Raw genomic sequence first — 15029 nt, 5'->3', positions numbered from 1 at the left:
CCACAGCACCACCTGGGTCCCTGCACAACTTGTAGAACAGCCTTATTTTATTGACAGTTACTGAACCAAAAATAGCATTGCATTGGTTCATTCGAACACATTCACTTTACTTTCAAATATATTCAGTTCTCTGACAAAGTGAATTAATTTTGGACAATTTTCTCTAGCTCTTTGTTCATCTGAAATCCAAGCCACATCTCCCCTCACAGTTCTTCTTTCAGGAACAGCTCCCTTATGAAGAGTCCCAGGGCCAGGGGGTGGGGCAAGGCAGGTGGAAGGAGGCCTTCCACATTTAACATTATTTATTTATTTTTAAGTATACTACACTTACCTTGACTTGCCAATGCAACTTCAAATTTGTGAATTGTTACTCAATAGAAAAAAATATTTGGTCAGCAAATGAATATTGATGGAGCATAATTTTTTTGTGATGTTTTGAAGATGGCACAGTCACAGTTAGCCCTTTGATGCCAAATTATGGAGCAAAATACTTCAAAGCTTAATCATAATCTAATAAATTTTTCTGTCAAATATTTGTTTGCCATAACAGATGTACTTGTTATGATCTATGTTAATATTTTATTATTTACATGTATTTGCATTTTTAATTTAAAAAAATGCTCCTGTCTCACACGTCACAGTCACACACGTCACAAATAGTGACGTGTGTGACTAAATTTAAAAAGCCCAACATTTTTTTTATATTTTTTTCAAAAAAAATCCAAACTTTTTTTTAGTGTTTTTAAGTTTAGTAAGCTTATAAAAAAAAATTTCAGCATGGTGAAGTTCATGGCTACATTATTAGATAAAAAATATTAACTTATTGTGACGTGTGTGACACTGGAAGCCAGAACCAGTCACTTTAACATGGACAAAATTTAATCAAAATCAAAAATACTTTTCTGCCAAATATTTTTGGCAGAACAGATATACTTGTTATGATATATGTTAATATTTTATTATTTATTATGTTTATTGCATTTTTAAAAAAACATGAACTCATCATTAAGATTTCATTTTAGAAAGTGACTTTCTGAACTTGTACAGTTATTTCCAATTTTCACTCCCCCAATTTTCTTTATATCAAATTATATTGTCATTTTAACAAAATATACACTTTCAACTACATAAAATATTTTTTGGGGAATTTTATCTTTAATTTTAATATTTTAGACCACAGGACCACTTTTCATGGAATGCCCCACATGTATATGTGAACCACTTTACAGCATAGGAAACAGGGGCAGGTCAGCTAGTGGAAATCTTAGTACATGCCAAGAATATAAAGAAAAGAGAAAATAAGAAGAGAAGGGGAAGCTCACAGGACCACAGAGGTCACCCTTGGGAAGAAATTCAGGGAAACAAAACCCCATGCAGAATAGGGACACAATGGAAAGGCTGCATGTGCTCCACATAAGATGGTTCTAAATCAGTGAGGTAACAGGAAGAGCCCAGAAAAGAATTGGTTCCATCTTGCCAAAACTTGCTATCTTTTCAACCTATTGTCTTAAAACTGGCATTGTTTTGATATCCTGTCTATCCCTTGCAGTTTAGTTCTCTTCCCCCCTCCCCCCTTCCCCTTGATAGGCATTATTCAGCCAAAGGGTCTGTAAGTACAAATATATATTTTGCTGAATTTCCACTGGAAAATGTGGATGTGGCATATTACCAAGGAAGCAATAACATTAACACCTTGGCAAGAGAAATCACAGAGGTTTCTTATGAACCAGCATCTCTACAGTTCTTGACCTCTGCTTCTACTATCCTCCTCCCCCCCTACATATATATTAATTTATAAAGGAAATTCTTGTTTGTTTGTTAAAAAAAAACCAAGTAAAAGCAGCATTTGCCATTATAATCACTCTTAATATAGGATCTCAATTACAGTATTTATTTCTCCAGTCACTTAATAGTTAAATTATTGTGGGATTTCACATCCCAGACCTTGAGTGGCATAATTATTCAAAGTAGTCTGCTGTTTTTGACTAATTGTGAAAAGGCTTCTCCCAGCGCTTGCCTCTTGCAGGGGATCATCTCAACTACACAGCAACAAATGGGAAACTTTAGTTTTATTACTAGTAATAGCACATTCATAAACAGTTTATTTATACAAAAATAAACTGTTTATGAATGTGAAGAGCTGGTTTTAAGACTTGAAACGTTTATTTCATGTCTATATGCTGAAGTTTCACAACTTCTCAGCAACAAATAGAGGAAATAGGTATGACGACTTTAAAAAAAATATATACTTCAAGGGGCTTTTGAAAACTGTTTTCATTTGTTCCATGGTCAGGATTATCATTAGAGGATCCTATTGTTCCACGATACAGTTCAGCTTGTTCTGATTCTCTTTTCTTTGTTCTCTTATTTGGTAAGAGGACAAGCACAAGTTGTCTTGAAGAAGTATCACTTTTTCCTTTCTCTTCTCTCCACCCCCACCCTTCAGGCACTTAAAAGCGTAATCACATATTAATCATTAAGAAAGAAGGTGAAGCTTAAAATAACATGCAGGTTGCTTGAGATAAAATTGCACTATGGGACATTAAAAATCTTTCTTTTTAATATACCTTGTATACTGTGCACTGTGCTTCATTGCTACTTTCCCTTTCAAAGGTGAAAAAGGAGTAAAATTGTAAGAAAATGCTTGGATCAGAACGTGGGGTTGTAGAAGAATGGCTTTCGGAATTCAAGGTAAGCAAATACGTTTTTGTTACTTTTTTATAAAAAAAGATTGATATGTTTTGCAACTTCCTTGTGTAGCTGCTGGACATATGGTAGCATTGCCCCCCCCCCCAAAAAAAAAACCATTTCTCCCCACCACCTCAATAGTCTTCAACATTGTCACAAACAGGGCCTATTTTTAACTGAAACATGTATTTGGGTACCCATTTCCTAATCTCTTACCGTATATTTGCATGGTGGTAATGCAACCCACCTTGGATTAGACCATGTCCCACTAGGGAGTGGGTCCTGACCTGCCAGTTGAAGACCAGTGATCTGTGGAGTGCATGGAGGATCTAGACCTGGATTGCCTTAACTGGATTGGGGCCAGTGCATTTCTTTCTTTCTTTCTAGTCAGAGAGGCCAGTGTTTATAAGCCACCCATTCTTGACACTGCTGTGTATTTCTTCTCCTAGGCATTACCTGAAATGCAAGTATCCAGTTATGCAGCAACACTTCACCGAAAGAAAGCATTGGTTCCAGCTCTTTATAAGGTCATTCAAGATCCAAATAATGAGGTACGAGACAGCCAAATTACCCTTAATACAAATGATGTTGTTTTTAAGAGCTTCCTAATTGCTGTTCCATTACCTAACTAGTATGAGCAAAACTCTGTTTCCATCTATCCTGCATTAGTCTGCTTCAGTGGTCTTTGACAGTTACAGAATGTTCTCCAATTGAGCACAACCAAATTCAGAGTATTTTATCGTATTCGACATTGCTGCATTCCACAAAAGAGTTCTGTAAAATAGTTTTCTTCTTAAACCATTTTTATGGACTGATACGTTAATTATTGGCAAATTTTCATTTTAGAACTGATTGTTTGTACAGTGTTCCTTGGTAGACACACACACACACACACTCTCTCTCTCTATATATAAATAATCTCTGGGGTGTTTGTGTTGGGGTTCTTTGTCTCTTCTAGCTTCTGGAGCCTGTCTGCCACCAGCTCTTTGAACTCTATCGTAGTTCTGAGGTTCGTCTCAAACGGTTTACGCTGCAGTTCTTGCCAGAACTAATCTGGGTTTATCTTCGTCTTACTGCCAGCAAAGACAGACAGAGTAATGGTTGCATTGAAGCCCTGCTTTTGGGGATTTACAACTTGGTAAGTAAGACTGATGAGAAAATGGTTGAAAAGTGCTTTGAATTTTCCCATCAGTATAGAGTAAAAAAAAATCAAGACACCACTCTTTCACGACAGGCTATAAAGTTTCCAAAACACCTTGGACTATTTTTATAAGATCAACTCTTATTAAAAATTAGGATGTGACTTCCCCCACCCCAACTTTTTGGGTAATGCTTTAAAGGAGTGCATATCCTGCTTCTGTCTTTGAAGTTTAGTCCAGATCTAGACAGGGTGATTCTGGTTAGTACAACTACTGATGTAGGAAAAGGAGTTTGCATTTCCTTGGATTGGGTTGTATCCCTTGAAATTCTTAATAGACTATTTTGACCCTTTTACAACCTCTAAAGCAGCTCTGTATGCTTAAGCTGCAAGGAAACTCCAGATGAAAGAAATGGAAAGGATCAGGGCAGTTAGCATAGGGAATTCTTAAACAAATAATAGACATTTTAAGGATTTTATTGTAATCAGAAAATGTTTATTTTAAATTGTATTTTATTATAATCTTTCTAATGGGGATTTTATATGGAAACCTTTCTGAAAGTTATCAGGGCAAACAGCTACGGTGGATGATTCCTTGAAAGCAAGGAACTGCTTTTGGAAAGTTCAGCTGACAAATAATGTTTTCACCACAGTCTATTATTTTTGTAATAGCATCACTTGTTTTTCATTGGCTTTATAGCCCTAATATTTAAGATATCTTAGTACCAAGGTATCATCTCATCTCATATATGAGATCAGTTGCAGAGGCTTTCCTTTGCACCTCACCAATATCAGAGGTGTGTAATGGGAACATGGTGCTCATGTCTAGTTTTGGGGTCCTGCCTCATCCCCTTTCTGACTGATCAACATCTCATGAATAACATTCATTTCTGGCACGTATTTAGCTTGCCAAGCTGATGTTGCTTTCATTGGCTTTCCAGAGGATTGGTTTTTAATGTGACTTTGTCTAACAGATTGGCCAGTTCCATCATCTGGATGGGGTTGCACTCTCTGAAGGTAAAAGTTTGTCGTTTGAAAGTGCTCTTGGATCCATCTCTGACCCTTGAGGCTCAGTGGGCTTCAGTGGCTAGGAGTTCCTTTTTCCAGCTACATCTAGAGAAGGATAGCATGCCTTGTACTAGCTGCCCACGTTCTACGCGACAGTGTTCAGCGTTCTTGTATAGATTTACAAGACCCTTAACTCCTTTCCAGCTGAGATTAGACAGGGACCCGACAAAGAATTTTCTATTCCAGCAGCCCTTTTCAGGAAGTTCTCTGTTTTGTGATTAACTTTAATTGATTTTAGCCACGGTATGCTTTGAATTTTTCCGTGTATACCACTTTGACATTCCAGTGACGAAGCGATATTTAAATAGCTCGGATAACTAAATTACACTAAATATAAAAAAATTACACCCTGTCAGAGCAGCTTTCAAAATTTGCAGTCAGACAGTCTTACGATCTAAACAGATATGACACACAAGGAAGAAAGAGTTGGAGGGAGGAGAGGAGAAGCAAGCTCAGGTGCTAGTTTTTTAAGCACACTATATATTTATTTCTACATAGAACTTGTCTTTCTAGCAGAGCAACTCTTCCCTGGAAAAACTCCCCCCACCCCCCAGCACTGTTCATTAGATCTGGGAGCAGAGCAGGTGGCAGTATCTGGGCTGCTCCTTGAGTACTTTTATCTATTGTTCCCTGCTGTCTGCTTTTAAAAGTTTAATTGCTTGTTCTCCCATTTTATTGTTTTTGATATTTGTTGTAAACTGCCCTGACTAAATGGGAAGGTGGGGTATAAATATTAACCAATAAACAATATAGGACTTGCAGAACTATTGAGCAAAGACTTACAATGACTAACAGTAAAATTGTTGAAAACGGGCTGCCACAATTTTTGCCTGGATATGTTGCCCAAAAAGGGCCTCCATATAGGCCTGGTTTTTCACTTGAAAGGTCACATTGTTTGCCACAGAGCAACCTTGGCTAATGACATGTACATTTGTTAACAAGGCATTATGATTCAAGGTAACTTGGTTTTCCGATATCTTTCTTTTCATTGCAGGAAATTGCTGACAAAGATGGGAACAATAAAGTTTTATCTTTCACCATCCCTTCCTTATCCAAGCCATCAATTTACCATGAGGTAAGTGTGTGCTTGTGCTGCCAGGCAGTTGTAATTTTAAAAAGTTTAGGCATTTCATTCTAAGAGAACTCTAAAACGTAAATCTTAAAGCTAAAATCTTAAAGCACCTTCTACACTTCTTGGTATATTGTAATAGGATGGTCCTTTTAAATGCCACCACCCTATGTTCACTCTCCTTCCTGAACATCTGTGGTACCTTGAAGTTTAAGCAATGTTTTATTTCTATGCAGCCATCTACTATTGGATCCATGGCTTTGACTGAGGGAGCCCTATGTCAGCATGACCTCATCAGAGTGGTTTATAGTGACCTTCACCCTCAAAGAGAAACATTCACTGCGCAGAACAGGTAAGCAGTTGATTCACCAGAGAGTTCACTACCAGTCTGTCAACATCTTTGTAAGATATGAAGAGATGTTTGCTTCCAGGTTTTGCAGCCTGAGATAGTTAAGCAGAGCAGAAACTGTTCGATATCTCTGGACAATAGACATGTTCTATTGCAGGGGCGAGGGAACCTTTTCTGGATCCTTATTTCACCCACCCACTTCAACGTGGTGGTGCACCCACCTGTTTATCCCCTGAAGTCATCATGACACCAGGTGACAAATTTAAAAGGACTTGCGGCCCACGTTGATTGGTACTGAAAGCAAGTCCCTTTGAAGGTGTGCTTTAAACACCTGTCAGATGATTAGGACTGACAGCTTGCCTTCAGAGGGGTTCACTATGAGCCCTGCTTTGTCTATTACCGTATATACCCGAGTATAAGCCGACCCGAATATAAACCGAGGCACCTAATTTTCCTACAAAAACCTGGGAAAGCTTATTGACTCAAGTATAAGCCAGTTCACCTTTGCCGCTGTGGAGGAGGAGGAGGAACGAGCAGCCCGAAAGCAGCCCTTTGGGCTGCTCCTTCCTCTTCCTCCTTTGCCAAGTTTGCATTTATGCGAGCAGTTCAGGAATGGAACAAGCTGCCTGGGGAGAGTAAAGAACCGCTGTTCTTGTATGCTTCTTAAGGAATGGTTGACTGGGGAGAGCGGGTGGCGGCACGAGCGGAGAGAAAGGGCTTCTTTCTCGCCGCCCCCACCGCCCGCCTCACTTGAGTATAAGCCGAGGGCAGCTTTTTCAGCACAAAAAATGTGCTGAAAAACTAGGCTTATACTCAAGTATATACAGTATTTGCCAGTGCACTTTGAATTGAAATTGATTGAAATGGACAAAGCGGGCTTGCAGCAAGCCCTTGAAAGTGCGCTGTCAGTTGTGGTGAGGGACTCCCTAGTTTGGCTTGTCCCATTGGGACTTGCTGTCAGCACTGATCAGAAGCTATCAGAAGTGCACTTCAATTTCCCAGTTGTTCATTTGACGTTTTTATAGGTGTGTTGGCAGCTGGTGGGTGTGGTTTGGGGGGGGGAATCCATGTGGGCCCAAATTAGGTGGGTTGCCATTTCTTCCTGTCTGTTCTAATGGGTGTCTTATAATATACAATTTCTTCTGAATGCTTTTATCTAATTGATATTAGACTGTGCCCCATGCCTTTGTAAAAGTTTGTGTAATTATTAAATTGTTAAACTTTAATATACTGTATTTGATTTGTGGCCACTTGTGACGCATTCTTATTCTTGAATACCATTCTTTCCGTTTTAGACCTTGCAATTCTTAGTAATTCATGACCTGAATGCAAACTTTCTGGCACATCTGTGGCTTCTAGTTCTACTATGGGTGCTCTGTGTAAAGGAACTGAAGAATCTGGTTGCCTCTCTTAGCTTAACATTTTTGCTGTATGAGAACTGATTATGCTATTGAGCTTTTAAAGCCTTGCAACACTTCTATGCCAAACCCCAAAAGAATGAATTCAAAGAAGTGTACTCTCAGCTAATATTCTCCTGTTAGAGAGTTCTATTAATGGGTCTATTTTTTAAGAGGTGAGACTGCCGATTTCAGTCTCATGTTTGTCTTTTCTGTGGTTAGGTTTGAGGTGCTGAGTTTTCTTATGCTGTGTTACAACTCTGCGATCGTCTATATGCCTGCCTCTTCCTATCAGTCACTTTGCAGGATGGGTTCCAGGTGAGAATCATATACTTGACATCGTTTAGAAAAATGTTTTCCCCCAGGTTTGGTTTTTAAAAAATCTGTCATACTGTACAAAGAAAAAAGGGTTGAAGCTTCACACGTTATTACTGTTACATTTGACTTAAAATGTAAAGACCTAGATCTGTTTCTTACAGGATTAGCAATCTGTGTCCCTATTTTGTGTGTGATAATTTAATGTGGTGTATTCTTTTTTTATGGGAGGCTTGGAAATGGGATGAGATCACATTTTTTTCTAAACATACTTTGAGAACCCTGTTTTTACTAGGTATTCAAAAGTAGATTTTGGAGCATCCCGGTTTCCCTCCAGCAGTTCCCAGGCTCTGAGCCTTCTTCGCTTGGAGGCTCCCCAGCTGGTTCCTCCCACTATCATTACACTTCATCCAACCAATCCATGATTGTTAGATATGACTTGAAGGGCTGCATTTGTCCCCTAAGGGTATAGCATACGGTATATCAGGGGTGGCCAACTCCCAAGAGACTGCGATCTACTCACAGAGTTAAAAACTGCGAGTGATCTACCGCCTTTTTTGGGGTTCAGGTCAAAGTTGTTCAGCTTTTGGGGAGGAGGAAAGCCACATTTGGGGGTGCGCAGGGTGAAAATGTTGAGCTTTTTGGGGGGAGCCAGTGATCTACCAGTAGATCACAATCTACCTGTTGGACGTGCCTGGCATATATGAAACAAGTTGCTACTTTAAGAAATGTATGGGCTTAGAGAAATGATGTCATTTGCACCCACTTTATCCCTCTTAGGGTCCTTTTAGTGAGAAAGGGTTACCCATGCTGCATAAAGCATCCTCATAGGAGAGCATGGATTTGGATTCTATGGTCTCCCACCAGATCCCTTTAGGTTCCATTTCTGTTAAAATCGATCATTTTGATTGATACAAGGTCTTGGATTTGACTGGATGACAAATTTCCAGTGCTGGGCCCTACCCATAGTTAGCTGTTACATGTGTGTTAGCTGCAGTTAGAGCAGTGCCTCTAGATGTTGGACTCCAGTTCCCATTGCCCTTTATTGGTCATGCTGATGGGTGCAGGGTCCAAAAACATCTGGCATGTCATAGGTTCCCCACCCTTGACTTAGAGCAATAAGGTAAGAATGGCAATTAGAAGGGGATTGGCAATTTCCTTGTTCCTCATTCAGGTGTTCCACAGGAACAAAAACTGGGTTGACCTTGTGTTATGATTAGAGAGGTATTGGTTTTTCTGATCTTGAGCTTCCCAAGTGTCATTATGTATTACATTTTCTTGATTTATTCCCATTAAAAAAATCTTCCCCAGCGATAGGGGGGAAATTATGGATTCCACCCATCACCCTTCCATTTTAGTCAAGTAGCTTTTCGGGGGGTGGGGAGCTAGAACTAGAATTGATTATGCACGATATGTAATTGACAGTATGAAAACTTGTTTACTCAAAATGTTCGTTACATCAGGATTTCATAAATGCTCTTAATGTTTTGCCAGACTCTGTGTGAGTGGGTTTCCACGGCAACATGAGAAATGCTGGAAGGAAGATTGTGGCCGAGTGGTACTGGATCCTGACTTCATGGTGCAGCTGCTCACTGGTGTCTATTATGCTATGTAAGTATTCAAGGTCTGGACAAGGAACCGCTCCCTATTTTTAGGTGGATCAGAATATATTTACTTTTTTCCTGTCATCTAGCTGCTGAGGCACTGAGCAGCTATTACCTATTCCCCCCCCCCTAGGATTGGCCATTTTAGTTAGTTAGCATCTTGTAAATACCTTATCAGCCTAGCAGAGCAATCATATGCATGTCTACTCAGAAGACAGACCTATAGTATTCAATGGGATTTACTTTCAGGTAAGTGGGCATAGAATTGCCATCAGCTTTAGACCCTGAGGTTTAGCAGTTCTGGCTTGCTTTAGATGTATTGTGGCAGTATACCTTTTAAAAAGTTTTTTTTAAAACCACTTTGCTTAATTGTATATGTAAAAACTATTGAAAGGAAATGTGTTTGCCTAAATACCCTCCGTTACTGTACTTAATATACAGGTTTCCATTGCTCTTTATGAAGTGATATAAATTAGTAGATTATTTTCCACATTTGTTTTAAAGATATTTTTAACTATAGGAAACTTCGACTTTGTTAGAAGTGCTAATGACACTCTCCTGATTTGGGGAAGTGCAGGTAGGATGAATTTGTCAATAATATGTATAGTTTTTAATAAGCTAATTGCTGGAGTAAATTAATTGCAGCAACACAAAAAGAGGGCTGTATTTGGAAGGTAAGTGGTAGGCAGAAAAGCTCACATTCAGAAAAAATAATGAATCATCTTGTTTCCTTTTTATCCATATGTAGTTATAATGGACAGTGGGAAGTTGGCCAAGAAGCACTAGATGACATAATTTACAGAGCCCAGCTTGAACTTTTTTCTCAGCCACTGTTGGTAAGGAAAAAGTAACTGCAATCCATTGATATAATTAAAATGTGTGTACATATGTGTGACGTGCTCAAACCCTTTCAAACCTTGCTTAATCTTTTTTCTAGTGGTCTGTGTGGTAGGGACACAGGTGGCGCTGTGGTCTATACCACTGAGCCTCTTGGGCTTGCCAATCGGAAGGTCAGTGGTTTGAATCCGCATGACATCCCGTTGCTTTGGCCCAGCTTCTGGCAACCTAGCAGTTCGAAAGCATACCAGTGCAAGTAGATAAAAAGGTACCACTGCGGCAGCAAGGTAAATGGCATTTCTGTGCGCTCTGGCACTCGTCACGGTGTCCTGTTGTGCCAGAAGCGGTTTAGTCATGCTGACCACATGACCCAGAAAGCTGTCTGTGGACAAATACTGGCTCCCTTGGCCTGAAAAGCGAAATGAGTGCCATACTCCATAGTCAACTTTGACTGGACTTAACCGTCCAGGGATCATTTACCTTAACCTTACCTTACTTGTAGTGGTCTCATGAGAAACTGTGGTGCTGTGGAGAAACTGTGCCATGGAGCTGTATGTATTAAGCCTTCCCAAGCAGGGCTGAGAACCAAAGAGTTGCTTGGCTTCATGTATGGCGGCATTCAGCAAAATGCCAGTTGACTGGGGGCAGAGTGGAGGTGGATCAGTGACTTGTGCTCTCCCAGTATGCTTGACCAAAGCACTCCTTTGTGAATCATGCAAATGTGGACTTTGACTATGCCGCAGGGGAGAGGAATAGCAACCTCTTTGGCCTGAGGAGTGGCCAACCCTCTGGTGGCAGCATGCCATGCCCACTGCCATGTGCAAATGTACATGCATTATGCACACAGATGCATAGTCTCCCCTCCTCAGCTGGAGGTTAGCGTCCCCTCCCTGCTCATCAAGTGTTCAGTCTGATAACCATCTCCACTCAGATTCTGAGCTAGATGTTTAAATATCTCCGTTTACCGCAACATTGTTTTCCTTCACATTTCTGTTTCTTTTCCCCCCTGCTGGTAGAGTCTTGGGGGCCAGGGAAAAAATTCTTCTGGTGACAGATCAAGCCTCCTGGCCAGGCAGGGGTTAACCATCCTGTATTATGTCTCAGTGTCACATCACATATGTTTGTGATGGGCAGAACCATGATCTCTATAACTGCGAGAGGCAGTGAAGGATAGGCGTGCCTGGCGTGCTCTGGTCCATGGGGTCACGAAGAGTCGGACACGACTGAACAACAACAAATGAGGGAGACCTAGAATGAATGTTCTTGCACACACGTTGTGTTTGTATTTGGAGCCTGTGTCTTAGTGAAACGAAATAAAGCCCAATGCCTTCACGTTGCCATTTTGTGAGTGTCTCTCCACCGCCTCCATTTTATTCAACATTCCCGAAATCTGTTCATTCCAACTCAAGAGATCTGTGGGTTTCTTGTACAGCTGATTCTCTGCCGCAGTACAGATAGTGTTTTTCCACTTCCCATTTCTCCTAGCTCTCATGTTTTCAAAATGAGTTTGCCTTGCTATTTAAGGAAAACAAGACTAAAGCAACTGTGGATCGGTAGTTAATTTGATGACTCCCCAATCTAGTCCCCGCCATGTCCTGTTAGACTGTAACTCCCAACATCCTTGAGCATTGGCCATGCAGGCTAGGAATCATGGGAGTTATAGTCCAAAGCGCCTGCAAAGGCTGAAGAAGGCTGTTCTAGTTGGTTAACAGTATATTAACTTGTGTTGGCAGTAGCTGAAAAAATAGAGCTCCAAAAGATTAGATATTGGAATGGTAAGCCATAGTTTATATCTTTCGTGATTCCACCTTGTCTTGTTTTCTCCTTTTGATGTAATTTCTGCTTCAGTTCCCAATCATGCTATAAAGTTCTATTTTCGCCCTCCTGGTTTTTATATATGTGACTCTGTATATTAATTGATTGGACTAAGGAATGGTCTCTCTGCGTATACCCTTTGGCAGATGACATATGAATATTGAACGATAAAAGCTGCGGAAGTACTTGGCCTCAACTAGACATAAATAAAAATAAAACTGGTAACGAAACAAGGGATCTGCACCTTTGTCTGTGAATGTAGAAAAAGAACATAACCACAGCAACAACCATTTCTTTATAAGCCACCCATCTGACTGGGTTGCCCCAGCCATTCTGGGTGGCTTCCGACAAATTAAAACACAGTAAGACATCCAACATTAAAAACTCCCCTATACAGTACAGGGCTGCCTTCAGAAATGACATTCACAGAGAATTGAGCCATGGGGCAACAGATTTGAGCCAGGGCTGTTAGTTGCTGATTTCTGTAAAGATTAGAGGCAGAGAGCCAGTTCAGGATGTACTTCCTAAAAGGTAAACATAATAATATTGAAGTCTGATACTCATGCAGCAGTCTAAAAACTAACTCAAATAAATGTGTGTGTGTGTGTGTGTGTGTGTTATATAGCATTTAAGTACTAGCCATTTTGCAGCGGAGTACTGTGGGCTCATTTATAGGCAGAAAAGAAATGCAATTTTCATCTTCTGAATAGATTTGATTTCATAGCTTATTTTATGAAATGTTATTGGCTGGAACATTTAATTGCATGCTTCTGAACACCATAATGCCTCTTACCTGGTGAATTATTGGAACCATGATTTCTTTTAGGGGATGACTAAATGCAATACTAGATTGAAAATTTAACTGAAAAAAATTAACCTACTGCTGGCCTGTTTCTGAGACCAGCTATGCTATAAAACTTGTAGGTGGATTTATGTTTCAATTCAGCTCTTGTTTCTGACTAAACAATGAGCCCAACAGAAAAGTAACTTGTGCAGTTCTTGATTGATTTGTCTCATTTAATACTAATAGGAGTAATACCATCCTCATGTCAGACACTTGTCAGTTTTCTCCTAAACTACTTTATTATGGAATTTTCTTTTCTTTTAGAACTGTCTTCCTTCTGTGATTTTCTCTTATTTAAGAAATAGATTTGAGTGTCCTGGGATTGCAGTTAAATTTATATACAGTGGTGCCCCGCTAGACGAACGCCTCGCTAGACGAAAAACTCGCTAGACGAACGCATTCGTCTAGCGGAAGGCTGCCCCGCAAGACGAATTTGTCTATGGGGCTGCCTCGCAAGACGAAAAAAACTTTTTTTTCATCTGGCGAAAACCGCGGTTTGCATTGCCGCTTCGCTAGACGAAAAACCCGCTAGACGAAAATACTCGCAGAACGAATTATTTTCGTCTAGCGGGGCACCACTGTAATGCTCTTGGCTCTTTTTCCAGTTTGTTCTGTTTTGGGGGGTGTTAATCCACTTGTTGAGAGCAAATTTGTACAGCATTTTACTGTTGCCATAGGTTGCAAATGCTATGAAGAATTCATTGCCCTTTGATGCTCCTGATGCATCTCAAGGAGGACAGAAGGTGTTGAAGGTGGAGGTTACTCCAACTGTGCCGAGGATTTCTCGGACTGCCATTACAACAGCTTCAATCCGTCGACATCGCTGGAGAAGAGAAGGTAATTCTTTCCGGTGTTAAGCTATTAATGTAGCATAGCATTATTCACCTCCATTGCTACAAACTGGTCTCTGAGCGTGAATGTTAACATTGGTTTCTGCAATATACATAGTTGTGATCAATTTCTGTCCACTGCATGTGTAAACATTTAATCATGATATCCTGTAAGGAGGTCAGTATCCTTACTTTATGTTCTGGGGAACCTAGAAGGGTTTAAGTGATTTAAGTGGTATCCTATGGTACAGATTTATTTGTTTTTGCAGGGCTAGAACATAATGAAGTTTTGACATCCTTTTCCATATTCTGTAGGTTGGATCATATCTCTTAAACTGTCCAAAACATACTCCTGTGGCTTGAAAATATGCTCATTTGCAGTTTGTAGTATGCAGCCACATAGTAGCTCTGAAAATTAGGAATTTTGGATGTTTCAAATTCCAGGAGTGCAATTTTGGAATGTAAAAAATTTGAAAAAAGAGAAGCAGTGTCAAAATAATAATAGAGCTTGGACAGAGAGGATTCGTAACTACTGTATAAAACTAATATGGTTTTTGTTGACAAAATTTATGACTGGCATTTAAGAAATACTAAGAAGCTTAGATAGAACTTTCACCAAGTTTATATAATATGTACTGTCCCCAGAACTATATTTTCAGGCCCTAAACTTGAAGGAAAAAGAAAACCTTGTTGGTGAATGCCAGTTTGTGTGTTGAGCCAGTTTTGGACTTTTCTCATTATTCTTAATGATGAGCAGCTTCCTAATTAATTTAGACTGGTTCTAAAACAAACATGAAGTTGAAATTTACGAAATAAATCTATTATAATTACTTTTTGTGCAGGCAGGGCATCATGTTTATTTTAGAATTGTGTTTATTTTCAAATTGCATCATTTTAATGCTTTTATTGTTACATATATTAGAGTAGAAAGGCATAACAGGCAAACTTTAAAAATGGAATTCTTCTCTCCATTAAGCTTCCTTCTGCTGATACTCTGGTGTTTCTTTCTCTTCTGGTTTCCTGACCCTAAAACCAGTATTACCATTTCGCAAATCCTTGGTCATGTGTGTCCTTA

General features: G+C 39.7%; 1 protein-coding gene across 4 annotated transcripts in view; it reads left to right on the top strand.

Annotated features, from left to right (window-relative positions):
* The window catches only part of FAM126B (family with sequence similarity 126 member B), a 47916-nt gene that overhangs the window by 21289 nt on the left and 11598 nt on the right, over positions 1-15029 (top strand). For all 4 annotated transcript variants that reach the window (XM_033169536.1, XM_033169554.1, XM_033169527.1 and 1 more), the window contains exons 3-11: positions 2614-2691; positions 3138-3239; positions 3647-3826; positions 5889-5969; positions 6200-6315; positions 7932-8027; positions 9519-9635; positions 10377-10464; positions 13802-13961. In XM_033169536.1, the coding sequence (XP_033025427.1) occupies positions 2641-2691; positions 3138-3239; positions 3647-3826; positions 5889-5969; positions 6200-6315; positions 7932-8027; positions 9519-9635; positions 10377-10464; positions 13802-13961 (991 nt within the window). In that variant the 5' untranslated portion in view covers positions 2614-2640. The remainder of the gene's footprint in view (positions 1-2613; positions 2692-3137; positions 3240-3646; positions 3827-5888; positions 5970-6199; positions 6316-7931; positions 8028-9518; positions 9636-10376; positions 10465-13801; positions 13962-15029) is intronic.

Source organism: Lacerta agilis, chromosome 1, assembly GCF_009819535.1.
Source record: "Lacerta agilis isolate rLacAgi1 chromosome 1, rLacAgi1.pri, whole genome shotgun sequence".
Taxonomy (NCBI): domain Eukaryota; kingdom Metazoa; phylum Chordata; class Lepidosauria; order Squamata; family Lacertidae; genus Lacerta; species Lacerta agilis.
This window is presented reverse-complemented; position numbering and strand designations above follow the sequence as displayed.